This window comes from Mobula hypostoma, chromosome X1 (genome assembly GCF_963921235.1).
Source record: "Mobula hypostoma chromosome X1, sMobHyp1.1, whole genome shotgun sequence".
NCBI lineage: Eukaryota > Metazoa > Chordata > Chondrichthyes > Myliobatiformes > Myliobatidae > Mobula > Mobula hypostoma.
Window position 1 is genome coordinate 57,634,308 of NC_086128.1, and position 18,731 is coordinate 57,653,038.

The 18,731-nt window shown below is 42.1% G+C and overlaps 1 protein-coding gene across 7 annotated transcripts in view; it reads right to left on the reverse strand.

Moving 5' to 3' along the window:
- LOC134340419 (phosphatidylinositol 5-phosphate 4-kinase type-2 beta) overlaps positions 1 to 18,731 on the reverse strand; it is a 258,524-nt gene that overhangs the window by 177,667 nt on the left and 62,126 nt on the right. For 5 of the 7 annotated variants that reach the window (XM_063037625.1, XM_063037629.1, XM_063037628.1 and 2 more), the window contains exons 2-3: positions 2,025 to 2,122; positions 121 to 217 (exon numbers count right to left, since the gene is read on the reverse strand). In XM_063037625.1, the coding sequence (XP_062893695.1) occupies positions 121 to 217; positions 2,025 to 2,122 (195 nt within the window). Of the gene's footprint in view, positions 1 to 120; positions 218 to 2,024; positions 2,123 to 6,746; positions 6,886 to 17,061; positions 17,094 to 18,731 lie in introns of those variants that run through there. The other 2 variants (XM_063037630.1, XM_063037626.1) reach the window with 2 other exon arrangements.

The following is an 18,731-nucleotide window of genomic DNA, read 5'->3' on the forward strand; positions in this document are numbered from 1 at the left end:
AGTAGGTCACTTTCAGTCTTCACTTAACAAATTTCAGTTCCTGAACAAACCCTAAAATCTAATTGCAAAATTAATAGGAGTTCAAGAAATCATGTACCCTTACTACTGAAAGAAACCAACCTGGTAATCCTGATCATCGATGCAAAATCTCTCTCGCAGATTCCGAAAAACCATCGGGCAATACTCCTTAAATTTGAAACGACTTGGGAGATTCTCCCTATAAAAAAACATAATCAATAGTTTCCTCAAACTGGGGTTGTTAAACCACCTTTTGAAAAAACACCAAGTGCCTATGAATGACTGAGAGCCTGATATATCGCTTCCACAAGGTATCATTCAGTCTTGAACAAAGCAACAAATTGCAGACTTAATTAAATTTAATTCTATTGCTCTACCTCCCAAATTCTAACTCGCAGCTAGAACTCAAGAAAAATAAAAGTGAGAGGACATAACAAAAGGAATTTGAATTTCCGAGCACATACTTTTTCCTCTTCAAAACTGCATCCTACCCTTTCAACAAGGAGGGTTGTCTGGATCTCAAGCACATCTTAACCCAATTCCAAGATCTCCTTCAATTCACAAATACCTGCTTATGAAGTTTGCCAAGCAGTCACCCAGACAGAGAACTAATAGAATTAATTAGAATTTGAAATACCGAAACAGGGTGTTTCGTCTCTATTCAATGCCAGTACTTAGGCTCCACGCTAATGTCCTTCTCCCATTCTTAGTACACTCTTCTGTTCCTTTCTCTTTAGCTTCCTGTCAAATTGTCTCATCTCAGGTTCAACCATTCCGTAGCGAGTGCCATATTCTAAACACTCGATGGTTTAAAAAGATTTTCTTTTGTTCTTAATATTGATGATTGTCTCAATATACTTACGCCTATTTACTTTGTTCGTCACAGAACTGAGAAGATCGTCCCTAAACCTATCAAACCCTTTCATAATTTTATAGTAAGGAAGCCGAGGTCTTCGTCAAATAAAACTCAATTCTAGATTATCTGTTTAGCAATCCAACAGTCAACGATTTGACTGCCTACTACACATTCCCTCCCTGTCCGTTTCCAAACTATTTGATTCTCTTGTTGCATTCTGCCCCACTGTCCTGCCATCATGTCATTCTTTATTCAAAGGAAACCAGGGAATGAGTTATTCAGAGCACCTCCGTCATTTTCTTGTAGTCCTTGGTTTGGATATCAAAAGACCAAGTTTAGTTTGTCAATTTGTTCTATGTCTTCTCAAGTGTTTTGCCCCTATCCTCTATTAAGGCCCCCCCACCACATAGTCCCTGTTCCTTGCCCTGGAAATACAATATAGGATTGGGTCCACAGGGATAATGCATGCCTGAATCTGATGATACCTCTTAAGGGCATTAAAAAAAACTTAAACAATACAAACTGCTGGATTGGACTGTGTAATTGTCATTTTTTCTTGCAATTTAACTTTCTTATGCTTGTTTGTATCTTTATATAATTGCCTGTAAACATGTAATTGCTTAGTGTGCTCTGTAGTGGTTGCAGATTGCAGTTGTGGGTTTCACTTTACTTGAAAAACGGCTATCTGATTGGTCAACTGTTATCTATAGAAATTCAATGGAATCAGCAAACTGATAAAGAGGACGAAACCACGTCCATCTGTGTTTTCTTTCTCTCTCTTCCCCCACCCCCTACTTCATCTTTCTACCTTCAACTACTTTGTTTTTATAACACTTAACACGATCGTAAGCAATAACTTTTATGCCTCACTTTTGACTTCCGAAGAACCTCGGATCAAAAACATCATGATCCAACAAAATAAAATCCAAATGCCACAGATAGTGCTAAAAATACTCTTGTTTTTCAGTTAATTTGATATGTTAGAAAAACCTTGAGTTCTGAAGATCTTTCTGTGCTTTAAAGTTCAAAGAAAATATTCTGGATATACTTTATAAATGAAAGTTCAATACAACAGGTTCAAATCTTTAAACTCGAGGATATCTCCCTTTTTCATCTGTGCAATAAAACTATGAAAATCATTGTCACCTACTTGTTAAAAAGGTGATTGTCCACTTTTATCTTGCTGAATGCTTTGAAGTCATCTGGCATCAACATAACAGGAATCTGAACATGGCTTAGTTCATTAATCTGAAAAGGAAACAGTAAATACTGTAAATTCCCTTTTATGGCAGTTCACATTAGTTCCACTCTTTAAAAATAAGTAACATGGCTTGCGTGGTAGGGTGGTGGTATTTGAAAGAAGAATGGAGATTATAGACAAAAGCAAAGTAAGTAAGGTAGGTGAAAATACAACTCAAACGCAAGTGTTATTTCAGCATTGCATAATATTAATCAGTCCAAATAACTTGTGGAACCAACATCCAAAATACTTCAGTCGAGCACCTTTTGCCTCTCTTGTGTGGACATGAAAATTATGCCTCATCACAAATTATAGAAGTTCCAAACACGACGAAATCTGCAGATGCTGGAAATTCATGCAACACACACAAAAAATGCAGGTGAACGCAGCAGGCCAGGCAGCATCTATAGAAAGAGGTACAGTCGACCTTTTGGGCCGAGACCCTTTATAAGGACTAACTGAAAGAAGAGGTGGTAAGAGATTTAAAAGTGGGAGATCCGAAATGATAGGAGAAAACAGGAGTGGGAGGGATGGAGCTAAGAGCTGGAAAGTTGATTGGCAAAAGTGATACAAGGCTGGAGAAGGGAGAGGATAATGGGACGGGAAGCTTAGGGAGAAAGAAAGGGGGAGGGGAGCCCAGAGGATGCGTAAGGAGTTGTAGTGAGAGGGACAGAGGGAGACAGAGAAAGAGAGAAAAAGAGGGGAAATAATAAATAAATAAATAAATAAATAAATAAATAAGTAAGTAAGTAAGTAAGTAAGTAAGTAAGGGATGGGGTACAAAGGGAATGTGGGGTATTAACATAAGTTACAGAAGTCAATGTTCATGCTATCAGGTTGGAGGCTACCCAGATGGAATACAAGGTGTTGTTCCTTCAACCTGAGTGTGGCTTCAACTTTACAGTAGAGGAGGCCGTGGATAGACATATCAGAATGGGAATGGGACTTGGTGGATAGACATAGCAGAATGTCTATCCGTCTCCGCCGCATCTGCTCTCAGGATGAGGTTTTTCATTCCAGGACAAAGATGATGTCTTCCTTTTTTAAAGAAAGGGGCTTCCCTTCCTCCACCATCAATTCTGCTCTCAAACGCATCTCTCCCATTTCACACACATCTGCTCTCACCCCATCCTCCCACCACCCCACTAGGCATAGGGTTCCCCTTGTCCTCACCTACCACCCCACCAGCCTCCAGGTCCAACATATAATTCTCCGTAACTTCCGCCACCTCCAACGGGATCCCACCATGAAGCACATCTTTCCCTTCTCCCCCCTCTGCTTTCCACAGGGATCGCTCCCTACACGACTCCCTTGTCCATTGCCCTCCCCCTCTTTCTGCTTTCCACAGTGATCGCTCCCTATGTGACTCCCTTGTCCATTCGTCCCCCCCAATCCCTTCCCACCAATCTCCCTCCCGACACTTATCCTTGTAAGTGGAACAAGTGCTACACATGCTCTTACAGTTCCTCCCTCACCACCATTCAGGGTCCCAGACATTCCTTCCAGGTGAGGCGACTGGGGTGATGTACTGCATCCGGTGCTCCCGATGAGGCCTTCTATATATTGGCAAAACCTGACGCAGGCTGGAAGACCATTTTGCTGAACCCCCACGCTCTGTCTGCCAGAGAAAGCAGGATCTCCCAGTGGCCACACATTTTAATTCCACATCCCATTCCCATTCTGATATATCTATCCATGGCCTCCTCTACTGTCAAGATGAAGCCACACTCAGGTTGGAGGAACAACACCTTATATTCCGTCTGGGTAACCTCCAACCTGGTGGCATGAACATTGACTTCTATAACTTCTGTTAATGCCCCACCTTCCCCTTGTACCCCATCCCTTATTTATTTATTATTGTTATTATTATTTTTTCCCTTTTATTTTCCTCTCTTTTTTTATTTTCCCTCTGTCCCTCTCACTATAACTCCTTGCCCATCCTCTGGGCTCCCCTCCCCCTTTCTTTCTCCCCAGGCCTCCCGTCCCATGATCCTCTCCCTTCTCCAGCCGTGTATCACTTTTGCCAATCAACTTTCCAGCACTTGGCTTCATCCTCCCCATCCTGTCTTCTCCTATCATTTCAGGTCTCCCCTTCCCCCTCTCAAATCTCTTACTATCTCTTCTTTCAGTTAGTCCTGACGAAGGGTCTCTGCCTGAAACATCGACTGTACCTCTTCCTATAGATGCTGCCTGGCCTGCTGTGTTCACCAGCACTTTTTGTGTGTGTTAAAGAAGTTCCAAGCTCATAAAAACAAGTTTGTCACGTGTACATCAAAACATACAGTGAAGTGTGTTGTTTGCATCAACAACCAACACAGCCTGAGGATAAGTCGGGGGAGAGACCGCAAGTGTTGCAATGCTTCCAGCACTAATATAGCATGCCTAATTCACTGCAATGCAAGACAAGGAGGCTAGAGTGGGTCTTACTTGTATCTACACTGCCAATCAATAATATCGTGGTTGATGTTTTATCATAGTACCACATTCCTGAATTAACCAAGTGTCCATCTGAGCCCTCATGACCCACCAAGGTTGAGAATTCTGAAATTCAAAGTCACCATCCTCTGATTAAGTAGAGTGTGAGATGCCTTAACGACTATCGTCCAGTAGCACTTACATCTATGGTGATGAAATGCTTTCAGACGTTGGTCATGGCGAGAATAAACTCCTGCCTCAGCAAGAACTTGGACCCACTGCAAAGGATCAAAAGAAGCTGCAGAAAATTGTAAAATTAGTCAGCTCCATCTTGGGTACTAGCCTCCATAGTTCCCAAGACATTTTCAAGGAGCAGTGCCTCAGAAAGGCAGTGTCCATTATTAAGGACCCCCATCACCAAGGGCATAGCTTTTTCTCATTGCTACCATTGGGAAGGAGGCACACACTCAGTGATTCAGGAACAGCTTCCACCCTCTGCCATCTAATTTCTAAATGGACATTGAACCCATGAACACTACCTCACCTTTTTTGTTATTATTTCCGGTTTTGTATTATTTTTAATTTAACTATTTAATATACATACTTAGTGTATTCATTTATTTTTTCTATATTTATCATGTACTGCTGCCACTAAGTTAACAAATTTCACGACATATGCCAGTGATATTAAACCAGTTTCTGATTCTGAATAAAAAGTTAATCCCAGCTTTGCCATGAATGGCTATCTCCTTCCACTTAGTGGCCACTTTACCTTCTATACCTAATAAAGTGGCCATTGAATGTATGTTGGCGATCTTCTGCTGTTGTAGCCAACAAGTTCAAGGTTCGACATGTTGTACGTTCAGAGATGCTCTTCTGAACACCACTGTTGTAACATGTGATTATCTGAGTTATTGTCACCTTCTTGTCAGCTTGAACCAGTCTTGCCATTCTCCCCTGACCTCTCTCATTTAAAAGGCATTTTCACCCACGGAACTGCCACTCACTAGATTATTTTTTTGCTTTTTGCACTATTCTCTGTAAACTCTAGAAATTTGTGTGTGAAAATCCCAGGAGATCAGCAGTTTCTGAGATACACAAACCACCCTGTCCTGCACCAATGATCATTCCACAGTCAAAGTCAGATAGATCACTTTTCTTCCGCATTCTGATTTTAGTCTGGACAACTGAACCCCTTGACCATGTGTGCATACTTTTATACATTGAGTTGCTGCCACATGATTGGCTGATTAGATACAGTATTTGCATTAACGAGCAGGTGTACCTAATAAAGAGTCCACCTAGCTGGGGGGACAGATCATTCTTATCAAGGCTACAAGAATTTTGTATTAATCAATGACATTTGCTCTCGTTCTTCTGAATCTTAATCTCTCTTCATATGACATCCTTCGCCCCTGAAATCTGGTATGAATACTCTTCCTGTGCATAATGTTCCAAATGTGGTCTCACGAGAGCACCATATAGTAAAAATCCTTTCTCTTGTATCTAAATTTTTAAAAAAAGATTAGCTTTACTTGTCACATGTACATTAAAACATGCAGTGATATGCATCATTTGTGTCAAATTATATCAGTGCAGATTGTGCTAGGCAGCTTGTAAGTGTCGCCACACTTCTAGCTGCAGAATAGCAAACCACAACTCACTAACCCTAACATACTTGGAATGTGGGAGGAAACCAGAGCGCACAAGGGAACTGGGGCAACCAGAGGAAATCCACGGAATCACAGGGAAAACATACAAACACCGCTCAGGCAGCAGCAAAAATTGAACCCAAATCGGTGTGGTAATTGCGTTATACAAGCCACTAACTCTACCGTGTCACCACTTAGCTTTCTAGTTCCTATTCAGCTAATTCAACAAAAACATAGATAATCAGATCCTGGCCTCTTCTCCCTTTCCTAGCTATTCCCAACAGTCCTTTTATTCCTTTTTTGTTCAAAAATCCTTTACCCTTGATTCCTACTTGTTAACTTCAGAATACAGCTACAACAAAATTACGACACTGGGAGAGACAAGGAGACTGGGGGTCTTCACAAGGAAGGATCACTGCAGACTGCTATCTTGCAACCTATATAGCAGAGAATAAAAGTTCACCGTGTACAGCATGTATGCATTACTTGCATTGGACAGCAAATTGACAATTGGAGCCAGCTCTGTCCCTACAGTAACTACTTTGGCTACATCCGTTAAATGTACCTTTGGGATTGATCCTTCCTCAAAACGTAGGACATGGTGATGAACGGTTTCGGCCCAAAACTTCAACTGTTTATTCGCCTCCATAGATGCCTCCCGACCTGCTCCTGTTCCGCCAGCATTTTGTGTGTTGGACACAAGCTAAAGTTTCTTCATACCATTTGGGGGAAGGTAAGTTTAGTTAAACTGTTACTGAATTTAGTTTTCTTTTTCCCAAAAATACTAGTAATCATTAATGGATATGATGAATCCCAATGAGTTCAGCAAAATGTGCCAGGCTCACTCAGGTTACCCTGGATGCACCTGCACACCCACAGCAACCCAACTCTTAACAGCCCTTCACAAGAAGCTTGTTGAGCTGTCAACTGTATCAAAACCAAGTGTAATGTAGTGTAGAAACTACAGCCTGGCTACCTGACCACAGTACAATAGGATCTGACTGTATCTGCTGGTTAAGAGTTTGATCAGGTGTATGAACTGATAAAACACTGGAGTCCGGTTGGGTCATGCCATATTGGTCCAGCTTTGTACTTTACACAGGTCAAGATGACTGTCTGGTTTGATGCAGCATCCTCTCTCAATATACAAAAATTACAGCGAACTGTCAGGACAGCAGAATAGCTGCACAACGGAGCGGGCAGGAAAGATCACTGTGGACACTAACCATCCAGAAAACTGCCTTTTCCAAAAGCTCCCTTTTGGAAAGCACGATACGGCTATTAAAACAAAAATTTAATGCCACTTTAAAAATTTCTTCCCTAGGCAGTTAATCTGATCAGCCATTCTCGTTAGCCCCCACGCCCCTCTATCTATGACCCCCATCACTGCACTGAAAACACTTTAAACCACTTTTTATGATGCTGCTTACATTGTAAATACATGCTAGTATTTATGCATTTATGTACATTTATTCCATATCTATACTTCTAACTTTATTTTTATATAACTCCTTACTCTGTATGATCGCTGAATTTATTTTTTGTTGCATGTCTCGCCCTGACCAACACACCACATAATACCTAATACCTGTAAATATATTTGGTGAGTAAAGTTGATCCCTGATCATTGATGATTTGCTAAGTGCTAGCCCACATCCTGTTTTCTGATCAATGGCAATACACTGTTTGCCAACACCTGGCATGTCAGGTCAGATCAGATTAAATATAGAAAAAATGACTAGTCCTCAAGCTAGTTATGTGTGAATGGGCCAGGTCAGGGATTAATTTTTACATCTGAGCCACACTCAGCAGCAATTTAGTTGACAGCTCATCAATACACCTTCAAAGGCAATCCGGTTTAACAAATCCAGACATCCCACCTCTCCCGGAAGTTCCGGGAGTCTCCCGCATATTAATAGTGGCTCCCTGATGCCTGCAAATTATATAATATCACTGAAATCAATTTTTTTTGAGAGCGAGCGAGAGAAAAGCAAGAGAGAGCACGAGAGCGACCACGAGAGAGCGCGAGAGTGACCACGAGAGAGCGCGCGCACAAAAGAGAGCGAGAGAGAAGGCAAGCGAGCGAGAGCGAAAGCAAGCGAGAGAGGGAGAGAGAGCGGGCAAGAGAGAAAGCGAGAGCACTTGAGAGCGCGTGAGCGACCACGAGAGAGAGAGAGAGAGCGCATGCGAGCGAGAGCGCACCATTGCAGTGTTCCAAAAAATATATAAAACGTACGTCACCCCAGACTACACTAAAGTGTATCCCTGCCTAATAGGGGTCAAAAATAATGACAGTGTTGCTCGCTGTACTGTTTGCAACAGTGACTTTTCTATTGCCCATAGTGGGTTAAAATGTAAAAGACATGTTGAGGTGAGTTTAACAGATGTCATTCATTCATTAGCATAGCTAACGTTATTTAAACTAGCTGGCCAGCTGCTAAGGAGCTACTCTATTGCAGACATCCCACCTCTCCCGGAAGTCTCCCGCAAATTGATGGTGCTACCTCCCTGAAATGAGTTTTTGCAGGGTGGGATGTCTGCAAATCTCATGTCTCACAACCAATCTCCCAGATGTAATAGTGGCCTGAGGACGTAGGGTAACGGAGGAACTGAAGGAGATTCACATTAGGCAGAAAATGGTGTTGGATAAACTGATGGTACTGAAGGCTGATAAATCCCCAGGGCCTGATGGTCTGCACCCCAGGGTACTTAAGGAGGTGACTCTAGAAATCGTGGACACATTGGTAATTATTTTCCAATGTTCTATAGATTCCGGATCAGTTCCTGAGGACTGGAGGGTACCTAATGTTATCCCACTTTTTAAGAAGAGGGAGAGAGAAAACAGGGAATTATAGACCAGCCAGGAGGAGTTCTGCAGATGCCGGAAATTCAAGCAACACACTTCAGAGTTGCTGGTGAACGCAGCAGGCCAGGCAGCATCTCTAGGAAGAGTCCTGACGAAGGGTCTCGGCCTGAAACGTCGACCGTACCTCTTCCTAGAGATGCTGCCTGGCCTGCTGAATTATAGACCAGTTAGCCTGACATCAGTGGTGGGGAAAATGCTGGAGTCAATTATAAAGGATGAAATAGCGGCACATTTGGATCGCAGGAACAGTATCGGTCTGGGTCAGCATGGATTTACGAAGGGCAAATCATGCTTGCCTAATCTTCTGGAATCTTTCGAGGATGTATCTATGAAAATAGACAAGGGAGAGCCAAAGGATGCAGTGTACCTGGACATTCAGAAAGCATTTGATAAGGTCCCACATAGGAGATTAGTGGGCAAAATTAGAGCACATGGTATTGGGGGTAAGGTACTGACATGGATAGAAAATTGGTTAGCAGACAGGAAACAAAGAGTAGGGATTAACGGGTCCCTTTCAGAATGGCAGGCGGTGACTAGTGGGGTACCGCAAGGCTCGGTGCTGGGACCGCAGCTATTTACAATATATATTAATGATTTAGATGAAGGGATTAAAAGTAACATTAGCAAATTTGCAGATGACACAAAGCTGGGTGGCAGTGTGAAATGTGCGGAGGATGTTGAGGTAATACAGGATGATTTGGACAGGCTGGGTGAGTGGACGGATGCATGGCAGATGCAGTTTAATGCGGATAAATGTGAGGTTATCCACTTTGGTGGCAAGAACAGGAAGGCAGATTACTACTTGAATGGTGTCAAGTTAGGAAAAGGGGAAGTTCAATGAGATCTTGGTGTCCTTGTTCATGAGTCACTGAAAGTAAGCATGCAGGTACAGCAGGCAGTGAAGAAAGCTAATGGTCTTCATAACAAGGGGATTTGAGTATAGGAGCAAAGAGGTCCTTCTGCAGTTGTACAGGGCCCTGGTGAGACCACACCTGGAGTATTGTGTACAGTTTTGGTCTCCAAATTTGAGGAAGGACATTCTTGCTATTGAGGGAGTGTGGCGTAGGTTCACGAGGTTAATTCCTGGGATGGTGGGACTGTCATATGTTGAAAGATTGGAGCGACTGGGATTGTATACACTGGAATTTAGAAGGATGAGAGGGGATCTGATTAAAACATATAAGATTATTAAGGGATTGGACACGCTAGAGGCAGGAAACATGTTCCCAATGTTGGGGGGAGTCCAGAACCAGAGGCCACAATTTGAGAATAATGGGTAGGCCATTTTGAAAGGAGTTGAGGAAAAACCTTTTCATCCAGAGAGTTGTGGATCTGTGGAATGCTCTGCCTCAGAAGGCAGTGGAGGCCAATTCTCTGGATGCTTTCAAGAAAGAGTTAGATAGAGCTCTTAAAGATAGCGGAGTCAAGGGATATGGGGAGAAGGCAGGAATGGGGTACTGATTGTGGATGATCAACCATGATCACAGTAAATGGTGCTGGCTCGAAGGGCTGAATGGCCTACTCCTGCACCTATTGTCTATCCCATGAAATAGCTGACGTTGAAAGAAGTTCAGTGGGAGGGAGAAGTGGAGGGAAAAAGAAAATAAAAGTCACAGCCAAATAGATTTTAAGACCAGAAGACATAGGAGCAGAATTAGGCCATTCAGCCCATTACATATACTCCTTCACAGCTGATTTTTTTTATCCCTCTCAACCCCATTCTCTTTCTTTCCCCTCATAAACATTGACGATATTCAATATGTTTCAATGAGATCCCCCCTCTTTCTTCTAAATTTGAGCGAGTACAGGTACAGAGCAATCAAACTCTCCTCATATGCTAACCTTTTTCATACCCAGGATCATTCTCGTGATCTCCTCTGGACCTTCTCCAGTGCCTTTCTTAGATAAGGGGCTGAAAACTGCTCCCAATACTCCAAGTGTGGTCTGACCAATGCCTTATAAAGCCTCAGCGTTATATCCTTGCTTTTATATTCTAGTCCTCTTTCCCTTCTAGCTTTCCCTTTGTATCAGAAACTGCTCTCACCTTAAAATTGGGTTTGTTCAGGGTAAAAACTATATAGTTTCTTTCTCTGCAGAAACAAAAGACTAAAAAATATTACCACGTTCATGTTAAGATATTGGGAGTGAAAGCACTATATAAGCAGCTCAAATTTGCTAGATATATACAGAAGTCTAATTCTGCAAACACTGGCATAGGCAGGAATTTGGATAACAATTAACAATTTACAATTTAAAATACTAGAAAAAAATCGAGTAAGGATTACTCAAAGAACACCAAGTGTCAAAGTGTCATTGTAATTTCCCACCGCTCCTGGACGATTAAGAGCTCTCCCTTGCAGCCTCTGTCAGAGGGAAAGGTAACCAAGCGGGTGAAGAAAAGATTCAAGGATGCTCTCAAAGCCTCCTTATCAATAACAATAAAGAACTCTATTGAGGACCTGTAATTGGAATGAATATACTTTAAATCCTTTAGCAAGGATCCATTAGAGGGCAAGTCTTGTGCCAGTGGCCACAGTAATTCTGGGTCCAGTACCATATATTAGAGCTGCTGTAGTTAAAACTTTCAGGCAGATGGGGACACATCAGCCATGGTTGGCAGATCAACTTGGAAAAGGAAAACGCTGATCTCAAACCTCTGCTGCCTTGCGGCTGTACCCACTCATAGGGAAGGCTTTGGGAGTAAACCCTGAGGGAAAAATCCACAGCTGGAGTCCCTAAGGACATCCTATGTTGAGTTCAACGCTGACTGGCAACTCCTACGACACTGCTGGTACTAAATTGTATCGGTCTCTGCCGTTCCTTTGGGTTCATCAGATGTGTGGAGAGGGGGAGCTTGCTACATGGGCAACAGCTTGTTCTCCATATTGTACTACCCAGGCTTGCAGATCTAGACAGCTAGGACACAATATCCATGATCGACCTTGACCAACGGAGGCCTCAGTTAAAACAGTTCCCACAGCCAGTCAAAGTGAAAGAGTGTTTGGGATGGCACTGAGAACCTTAAGCACATGTGTCGGGAGTACTCAGGGACAAGAGTTTGGGCAAAACGGCCTGATGAGTCAGGTGGGTGGGGAGTTTGCAAAGTGTTGCGCTCTTTATGCATTCACAACATAGAGTGTAAGACCTCGCAAACAACCCACCACTTGATTCATAAGCAACACACATCAAAGTTGCTGGTGAACGCAGTAGGCCAGGCAGCATCTCTAGGAAGAGGTACAGTTGACGTTTCGGGCCGAGACCCTTCGTCCTGACCCTCTCCAATCTTTTCTTAGATGAGGCACAAATCAAGCACCTTCTGCCCCAGTCCCACTTGACCTCATCAGTCACTTCAGAATCCAGAGAACTCATGATAGCAAATCACTCTCAGTCCCAAAGTAGGACCTGTACAGTGAATGGCAAAACACTGACCAGCGTTGTGGAACAGAGGGCTCTGGGAACACGAGTGCATAGTTCACTGAAAGTGGTTGGGCAAGTTGAGAGGTTGGTGAAGGTGGTGTTTAGCACGCTGGTCTTCATCAGACAGACATCAAGTTTAGGAAAAGTCCTGGATGAGGCCGCACTTGGAGTATTATAGAACCATAAGATATAGAAGCAGAATTAGGTCATTTTGGCTCATTGAGTTTGCTCCTCCATTTCATCATGGCTGATCCACTTCCCTCTCAGCCCCAATCTCCTGCCTTCTCCTCATAATTTTTCATGCCCTGACTAATGAAGAACCCTTCAACATCTGCCTTAAGTATACCCAATGACTTGGTATCCACAGCTTCCTGTGGCAATGAATTCAGAATTAGAATCAGGTTTATTATCACCACCTGTATTGTAAAATTTGTTAACTTAGCAGCAGTAGTTCAGTGCAATACATAATATAGAAAAAAATAAGTAAATCAGTTACAGTACATGTATATTGAATAGATTAAAAATCGTGCAAAAACAGAAATAATATACATTTAAAAAGTGAGGTAGTGTTCACAGGTGCAATGTCCATCTAGGAATCGGGTGGCAGAGGGGAAGAAACTGTTCCTGAATCGCTGAGTGTGTGCCTTCAGGCTTCTGTACCTCCTCCCTGATGGTAACAGTGAGAAAAGGGCATGCCCTGGGTGCTGGAGGTCCTTAATAATGGACACTGCCTTTCTGAGACACTGCTCCCTAAAGATGTCCTGGGTACTTTGTAGGCTAGTACCCAAGATGAAGCCAACTATATTTACAACCTTCTGCGGCTTCTTTTGGTCCTGTGCAGTAGCCCCCCCCCATATCAGACAGTGATGCAGTCTGTCAGAATGCTCTCCACGGTACATCTGCAGAAGTTTTTGAGTGTTTTGTTGACATACCAACTCTCAAACCCCTAATGAGTCGCTCCTTTATAACCGCATCAACATGTTGGGATCAGGTTAGGTTCTCAGAGATCTTGACTCCCAGGAATTTGAAATTGCTCACTCTCTCTACTTCTGATCCCTCTATGAGGATCGGTATGTGTTCCTTCGTCTTACCCTTCCTGAAGTCCACAATCAGCTCTTTCATCTTACTGACGTTGAGTGCAAGGTTGTTACTGCGACACCTCTCCACTAGTTGACATATCTCACTCCAGTACACCTTCTCATCTCCATCTGAGATTCTACCAACAATGGTGATCATCAGCAGATTTATAGATGGTTTTTACACTATGCCTAGTCACACAGTCATAGGTATATAGTGAGTAGAGCAGTGGGTAAAGTACACACCCCTGAGGTGCACCAGTGTTGATTGTCAGCGAGGAGGAGATATTAGCACCAATCTGCACAGATTGTGGTTGTCCGATTAGGAAGTCAAGGATCCAGTTGCAGAGGGAGGTACAGGGGCCCAGGTTCTGTAACTTCTCAATCAGGATTGTGGGAATGATGGTATTAAATGCTGAGCTATAGTTGATGAACAGCATCCTGACATAGGTGTTTGTATTGGCCAGGTGGTCTAAGGTCATGTAAAGAGCCATTGAGATTGCATCTGCCATTGACCTATTGTGGCGATAGGCATATTGCAATGGGTCCAGGTCCTTGCTGAGGCAGGAGTTCAGTCGAGTCATGACCAACCTCTCAAAGCATTTCATCACTGTAGACGTGAGTGCTACCAGGCGATACTCATTAAGGCAGCTCACATTATTCTTCTTTGGCACTGGTACAATCGTTGCCTTTTTGAAGCAAGTGGGAACTTCCACCCGTAGTAGTGAGAAATTAAAAATGTCCCTGAATACTCCCGCCAGTTCGTTGGCACAAATTTTTAGAGCCTTACCGGGTACTCTGATGGATCCTTCACCTTACGAGGGTTCACCCTCTTTAAAGACAGACTAACATTGGCCTCCAAGACAGAGATCACAGGGTCACTGAGTGTAGCAGGGATTTTCACAGCTGTAGTTATATTCTCCCTTTCAAAGCGGGCATAAAAGGCATCGAGTTCATCTGGTAGTGAAGCATCGCTGCCATTCATTTTATTGGGTTTCGCATGGTGGAAAGTAATGTGTTGCAGACACTGCCAGAGTTGTCGTGCATCCGATGTCGTCTCCAACCTCATTTGAAACTGTCTCTTCGCCCTTGATCACCTTTATTCATAATACTCCTAGCATTAAAGTACCCACACTTCAAACTCTCCATCCTCCCATACCTACTACTTTGCTCCTGCCTGTTTTTACTGGCCCTGACATCTACCTTCTTCTCCATCCCTCCATTTTCTAACCAGGTGCTCTGGTTCTAGTTGTTCTGCCAAACTAGTTTAAACCCTCCCAAGACACGGCAGAAGGAACGAATATTCTGCCCTGCAGTGGAAGAACTAAACTTAGAACTAGCTAGATGACCTCTTAAACTTGTATTTTGACCAGGCCCAATATACCACAGACACAGCTTTCCACTGGTATTATCTACAGTACAGGCTGCCTCTCAAAGGCAACACCCATCATCAAAGACCCCCACCATCTGGGCTATGCCATCTTCTCATAGCAACCCTTGGGCAGGAGGTACAGAAGCCTGAAGTCTCACACCACCAGGTTCAGGAACAGCTACTTCTCTTCACCTATTTGGTTCCTAAACCAACTGCAAATCCCTAATCTCTACAGTTTAGCAACATTATGACCACTGATCACTTTGCACTAAAAAGGACTTTGTTCTAATTGTGTTCTTTTTGTAAAATATTGTGTACAAGTTATCTTTCTGGTTTTTTTTCTAGCAATTGCTGTTTATTATGGTGCTGTGTCCCTGTGATGCTGCTGCAGGTGTCTCATTGCACCTGTGCATACATGCACTTGCACCTACGACAATAAATTCTGCCTTAGACTTTCACACCTTGGCTCTAAAGTTCAGGTTCATTGTCAACTAAGGTCTTCTGAAAGTTGTTTTAATCAAGGCATGGTGCACTTACAGATCTTTCTTGAGAAGAGCAGGTTCTGTCAGTAACCTCTGTCTTTTTTATGGAGCAGAGCACCTCGACAACCCACACCTCCAATCTCATCACATTAATTGGAACAACTGATTCCGAATAGTTTTTGTAGAAGGCATTAATTCAGAGGTTCACAGATGTCTTTGAAACTTAGAGTGTGGTTGTTTAAATGGTGTACTCAGTGTTGATTTAATTGATCAGACCACATTATATCAGTTATTAATGCAGAAAACTAGGTCATTCCAAAGGGTTCACAAACTTTTTCTTGCAACTATATCAGGAACAGCTTCTTCCCCTCCGCTATCAGATTTATGAATGGACAAATAACCCATGAACACTTCCTCAGTACTTTTGCCCCCTTTTGTACAACTTATTTATTTTTTAAAATATGCACTTATTGTAACTTATAGTTTTTATTACTATATATAGAAATGTACTGCTGCTGCAAAACAACAAATTTCATGACATATGTCAGTGATAGTGAAACTGATTTGGATCACACTGGTACTGGTAGTGAAACATGTAGAGCATCATATGAGCAGACTATTGAAGAGTTTGCTCTCTCTCTTTTACAAAGCATAATTATAAAGCATAAAAGATCACTTCACGTTACACCCAGAATCACCGAAGAGTGACAGAACAGGAGGCAGCTATTCAGCTCAGTGATTCTGTGCCGGCTCTGTGCAAGAGCAATGTAGCAGATCCCTTTTACCATTCCCATCATAAACATTTTTATCAAATCAGCTAATTCAACCTCAGTCATCAAGTTAAAGCCACTCAAATCTCAACAGTTCTTTTCCTCATCTATTCCTTCAATCTCCTCACTTACCAATACAATTGTTAACCTGAGTCAGCAGAGAAACTTCTTAAAAGGCTAGTATCCAACTTATTATGAAAGCTGCTGGTAATTATTTCATTGACAAAATCCGCTAGCACAAATACTAGCAAATCTCAAGCCACACAGTGCTATACTGTACAAAGCAGAATCAGGATCAGGTTTAATATCACCAGCATATGCTGTGATACTTGCTGTCTCTGCAGCAGCAGTAACACAGAAATAAAAGTAGTGTTCATGGGTTCAGTGTCCACCTAGAAATCAGAAGGCAGAGGGGAAGAAGCTGTTACTGAATTGTTGAGTGTGTGCCTTCAGGCTTCTGTATCTCCTTCTTGATTGATAGCAATGAGAACAAGGCACAGCCTGGGTGATAGGGGTCCTTAATGATGGATGCTGCCTTTTGCCTGATGGTATCAGCCCTTGAAGATATCCTGGACACTATGGAGGCTTGTGCCCATAATGGAGCTGATTAAGTTTAGAACTCTCTGCAGCTTATTTTGATCCTGTGCAGTAGTTCCCCCGACCAATACCAGATGGTGTCAGAATGCTTTCCACAGTACTTCTGTAGAAATTTGCAAGTGTATTTGGTGACATACTCCTAATAAAATATAGCTGCTGTCATGCCTTCTTTGTTACTGCATCAATATGTTGGGTCCAGGATAGATCCTCACGAGATCTTGACACCCAGGAACTTAAAACTGCTCACTCTCTCCACTTCTGATCCCTCTATGAGGATTGGTGTGTGTTCCCTCCTCTTACCCTTCCTGAAGTCCACAATCAGTTCTTTGGTCTTACTGACTGACATCTGAGCAGTCTGTGGAAAACAATAATAACCAGTATAAGACATATCCTCTTCATTACTCCCATCTGAGAGGAAGTACAGGAGCCTGAAGACCCACATTTAATAACTTAGGTGCAGCTTCCTCACCTCTGTCTTAAACTAATGAACACAGTCTTGTTATTCCTTTTTTTTTGCACTATTAATGTTGTAATTTATAGATTTTTATGTCTTTACACTGCCACAAACAAATTTCAAATCATATGTCAGTATTAATAAACCTGTTTTTTATTCTAAAAGCATTTACAGAAACAGTTTTTATAATTACTATACAGCATATACAACAGTTTATAGGGGACAACTATGATATGGGACAGTATGGGATTATATGCAACAAACCTAAATATTTTAATTGTTTACTATCGATTAGATCTTATCATCTCTGGTAGATTAATATAAAGTTGACACAGGTAGCTTTGCATTCCTAAAGTAAAGATATGTCACCTTTTCTTATGATACAAAACAACATTTTTTTATACAAAAATGTGTGCCCCTAGCCACTTCATTGGTACCTAATCAGACCGTGTGGGTTTCCTCCGGATGTTCCAGTATCCTCAAAACATTCCAAAAGGTTAGTAAGTTGTGGGCATGTTCTGTTGGCACCAGAAACATGGCACACTCAAGCACATCCTCAGACCGTGTTGGTCATTGACACAAATGGCACGCTTCATTGGAGGTTTTGATGTATATGTGACAAATAGAGCTAATCTTATAATAATTTATTCACCAGTTATTTTTTTAATTGCAGTATTTTTTTAAATAATTTATAGTAATTCCGTGACTTTGCACTGCACTGCAAAACAACAATTTTCACATCATGTGATAACAGATCTGATTCACTGGCTACATATCAAAAAAAGAAATAATAACAAAAATTGCATTTTGGATAGAATTTGGTGACATATGCACACTGGAAATATTGATTCAAAGCACAAAAACCAGTGTATTTGTCAACTTCAGATTAGCAAATAGAAAACAAACCCAAATCCCCTTTTCAGCACTATTCGACTCTCTTGCAGTACATTTCGGGCAGACAGCAAGCGATGCATCACTGTACACAAGAGAAGTGGATGCACTGACGTATTATGCATCACGGACAGAATTTAACCCTCTCTGGTCAGCACAATAGTTTTTACTATGGTCAACTGTTGGCAGTGCAGCCATTTTCCTTTTTTTGACTTGAGATATTTCATGCCTGAAACTCCTAGATACAGAAGGACATTCTGCGGGAGCAAACAGCTTGTGGTGAGGACAGCTCAGAGCACTGGTGAATAGAAGTGACAGTAAACCAACCTCCAAACAGTTTTAAAATGGGAGGTAGTAGTACCTTTCCCTCTTGTTTGTTTCAGCATGTGCCTGGAGCCAAAGCCACAACCTCTAAATTTAGAGAAAGAGCAAATTTGATGGCAATACACACAAAATGCCGGAGAAACTCAGCAGGTCAGGCAGCATCTATGGAAATGAATAAACAATCAATGTTTCGGGCTGAGACTCTTCTTCAGGAATATAATAATGGTAATATTAGTTATCACAATTATGGTATAATATATAGTGACAATTACAGGATAACTCTCACAATCTTTTAACAGCT